This window comes from Nannospalax galili, unplaced genomic scaffold, assembly GCF_000622305.1.
Source record: "Nannospalax galili isolate Female #2095 unplaced genomic scaffold, S.galili_v1.0 scaffold335, whole genome shotgun sequence".
Taxonomy (NCBI): Eukaryota; Metazoa; Chordata; class Mammalia; order Rodentia; family Spalacidae; genus Nannospalax; species Nannospalax galili.
The window spans coordinates 2,839,341-2,843,149 of NW_008337842.1; the positions used below are offsets into that span (position 1 = coordinate 2,839,341).

Sequence of the window (3,809 nt, forward strand, 5' to 3'; positions counted from 1 at the left end):
CACATTTTTTCCTGCTTTTACCAAGTTTCTCCCTGGTAATGAACTGGTGTCAAACTTGTGCCTGAATGCTGCCATCTTATATAAGCATTTTTTCAGTGCCTCCCTCAAGAACTTGCTCTACTTTACCCAAGGGCATGAGATTCAGCCTCCAACTATTTTCTAGCCCTTGCCACAGAAAACTTTGTGGTGGGACAGAGCCAGGAGGAACATCCACCCCAGCCAAACCTTGATTCCAGTTGGGAAACTTGATTTTTCCCCATTAGGGAAATGGCAAGAAAGTAAGCTTTAAATTTAAAAGGCTGGAATAAAAATAGAAATACACAATCTGCCTTCACTAGATCCACCTCACTTCCTGTGCTGAGATTAATTCACCAGGACATACCCATTGTGTTGTGGATCCACGGCGTCTAGCATTTCACAATCAAAGAGTCCAGGGAGCTCAGAGAGGGCCAGCGGGTCATAGCTGGAAGGGGCCTCCTGAAGTCCTGAGCTCCTGGGACAGTCCACGCCTGTAAGGTTGCTTTGCTGGGCTCCATCCACAGGATACTGACAGGCAGTGGGATAGTCTGACACAGAAGTGGTACTTGGCAGTTCACAAGTCTGATAGGAGAACTGCAAGGGGGCTGGAGCAGCTCCTGGCTGCTGTGGAGGAGGAGGCGGTGGGGGTGACGGCTGCTGCTGCAGTTGGGAGGGCAAGGGAGGTGGAGCCCGGGGGCTGGGCGTGGAGGGCAGGGTCTGCAAGTGCATCTCCTGGTACTGGCTGAGGAAAGAACTGAATTGCATCTGCTCAGAAGAAGGTTCCAGTACTGGGCTCAGGGGCTGGGTCAGGCTGAAAGGTGGGGGCTGCTGGGACGGCGGTGGAGTCTCCTGGTGGGGAAGAGCCAGCTGTTGACTTGGTTGAGGGTAGGAGCTCTCTGCTATCTGCATTTGATTAAAATATGCTTGCAGCTGAGACTGCTTCTGGAGGAAGAGTCGCTTCTGTTGGAGCCTAAATTGGCAACACCGAAAGATTAACATTTTACATCTTCTCAAGTGAATGTAATTTCAATGTAAATCCAATACCAGGCATTAGCCTCAGTCTCTTCCCCACTACCCCCGCCCCCCGCCCCAATCTTTTTTATTTTTGGAGACAGGGTCTCCCTGTAGTCCCAGCTAGCCTGAACTTGCTATGTAGACTAGTTGGCTTGATCTCTGAGCCACCTGCCTCTGTGTGCACCACCAGGCCCAGGATCAGTCTCTTGTTTTTATTGTTGTTTTTATATGTGTATGAGTGTTTTGTCTGCATGTATGTAAGTGCACTCATGCATGCACTGCCTTTGGAGGCCAGAAGAGGGCATCAGATCTCCTGGAACTGAAATTACATATAGTTGTTAATGGGTGCTGGGAACAGAATCCAGGTCCTCTGTAAGAGCAGGTGAGCCATCTCTTTAACCCCTTCTGTTTCATTTCTGAGGCAGACTCTTACTGTATAGTCAGGGCTGGCCTCAAATTTGTGATCCTCTGAGTGCTAGGATTACAGGTATGTATCACCCATACTGGATATCCCCCCATTTCTTTTATTCCCATTTGAGGGGGAAAAATGGGAGTAGGAATTCATTATCCTGGGTTCCTGAAACCTAATCTCATTTTGCTCCTAGTGTGTCTGACCCCTCAGAGTTAAGCTTAAGGTTCTCTTCCTAGAGAGAGGATGACTTTTTCTTTTTTTTTTTGGTCTTTTTGAAACAGGGTTTCCCCATAGCCCCAGCTGGCCCAAAACTCACTATGTAGACCAGGCTGGCCTCAAACTCACAGAGATCCACCTGCCTCTACCTACCAAGTGCTGGGACTACAGGCAAGAGCCACCATGCCTGGCTTGAGGATGACTTCTTAATGAGGATTGGCCAGAAGAGGAGATAACATCTTTTTTTTTTTTTAATTAAAAAAAACCTGAATCATTTTTATGTGTGTGAGTGTTTTCCTTGCATGTAAGTACATCATGTGCATGCCCATGGAGGTCAGAAGAGGGCACTGGATAACCTGGAACTGGAGTTATAGATGACTGCTAGCTGCATGTTGGTGTTGGAAACAGAACCCAGGTCCTCTGTAAGAGCAGCCAGTGCTCTTAACCACTGAGCCATCTCCCCACTCAGAGATAACATCTTGGCCTCTGCTAGTGACTGAGGTAGGAGGATTACAGTAACTATTTGGCCAAGCTCCTTCTTCTGGCAGTGCCAGTGGGCATGAGTAACACAAAAGAGGAAGCCTCATCAGTGTAACCCATTTAAATTGATTTAGGCTACTGCTTCAGAAAGCTTGGGGTTGATCATATCCTATTGGACAAATGCTGAAAGAAATGAGAAAATAAAGTACATGTGGGGTTGCTGCTGCCTGACAGACAGAATCCTACTCCAGGATGCTGGAACAGCCTCATCAACACCACGCCTGAAAAGACTATGACTATGCAATATCTGTTCCTAGCAGAAGCAACCACAAATGGAAAAGGATAATACATAAGCATTCTCCAGGCTGGCATGAAAATAAGTGACTTTACTGGCCAAGACCACCTTACCTATGTTCCTGTAGTTGCTGTTCCAAGCTCCGAGGTGGTTCTTTGCAATACAGCTGACAGGTATTCTGGGCCTTTGACAGAAGGCTAGGCTTCTAGAAGAGAAGAAAAACAGAACATAGGATATGCTGTCACCTAGGATGTGGCCCGGGAGACCCTTCAGACTCCTATCTGAACAGTGCATACAGGTGTGACCCCCCGCCCCCAGAATCCACAGAGTGAAGGCACTGACACTTGCTCACTGAGACCATGGAAAGGCATCAGGTCAGTGAGTCTGGGCCATCTAGTTCTAGCCTACTTGTTTTCTATTTCTAAAATTCCTTTAAGACTGGAAGGTTCCAGGGCTGGAGAGATGGCTCAGTGGTTAAGAGCTGTCTGTTTTTGTTCTTGTAGAAGACCTGGGTTTGAACTCTAGTACCCACATGGCAGCTAGCAAATCGTCTGTAACTCTAGTTCCAGGGGATCCGATGCCTGCTTCTCACACACATGCAAGCCTAACACTCATACACATTAAAGAAAAAAAAAAAAAAAAAAAAAAAAGCCCAAACCCCAGAACAGTGAGGGAAACAGACTTAATTCTTGACAGTGAGGGGCTGAATACTCGTTGAATCATTCATTCTGAATGCGAGCTAGGTTGTATCATCTCTTAAGATTTTCATGTACCAGTTTAGACAGCCTATGCTAACATTTTGCAGATTTGAGATTTTTATCTTATTATTCACTAATTAATACAAAATTAGAAACAAAGAAGCCAGGTCTCTGTCTTACCACTCAGTGGAACATCCTTTCTTACTGCCAAGACAGAACATAAAGCTAAGTCTGAACATGTTGCTAGAAGCTATAAATGTAGAATTAGATCTAACTGCCTTTAAGGAATAAAACTTTACCCAAAGTAAAGCAAAACAAGGTGAAACAAGTTTTTTTTTTTTTTTTTGGTCTTTTTGAGACAGGGTTTCCTTGTAGCCCCAGCTGGCCTGGAACTCCCTAGGGAGGCCCGGCTGGCTTTGAAACGCCTGCCTCTGCTCCTAAGTACAGGGATTATCAGGAAGATCTTCCTGTTTCAGTCTTGAGTGCTTGAGATGACAGGTATGAGCTACTATGCCCAGCTTAGTGGTAAGGATTTATTTAGTATCCCCTGACTTGTTCTGTGCTCCATGTGTTTGACCCTGGGATATGTTGTAAGCCCCTCTCTCCAGCCTGCTTCTAGCTGGGACCATTTGTGATAGGGCAGGCTGTGTTGATGTCTGTCTCTTAGTTAGGTTGA

The 3,809-nt window shown here is 46.2% G+C and overlaps 1 protein-coding gene across 2 annotated transcripts in view; it reads right to left on the reverse strand.

Annotated features, from left to right (window-relative positions):
- Sik2 (salt inducible kinase 2) overlaps nucleotides 1-3,809 on the reverse strand; it is a 120,181-nt gene that overhangs the window by 5,816 nt on the left and 110,556 nt on the right. For both annotated transcript variants that reach the window (XM_029563406.1, XM_008832802.3), the window contains 2 exons: nucleotides 2,549-2,640; nucleotides 383-988 (listed from right to left, as the gene is read on the reverse strand). In XM_029563406.1, the coding sequence (XP_029419266.1) occupies nucleotides 383-988; nucleotides 2,549-2,640 (698 nt within the window). The remainder of the gene's footprint in view (nucleotides 1-382; nucleotides 989-2,548; nucleotides 2,641-3,809) is intronic.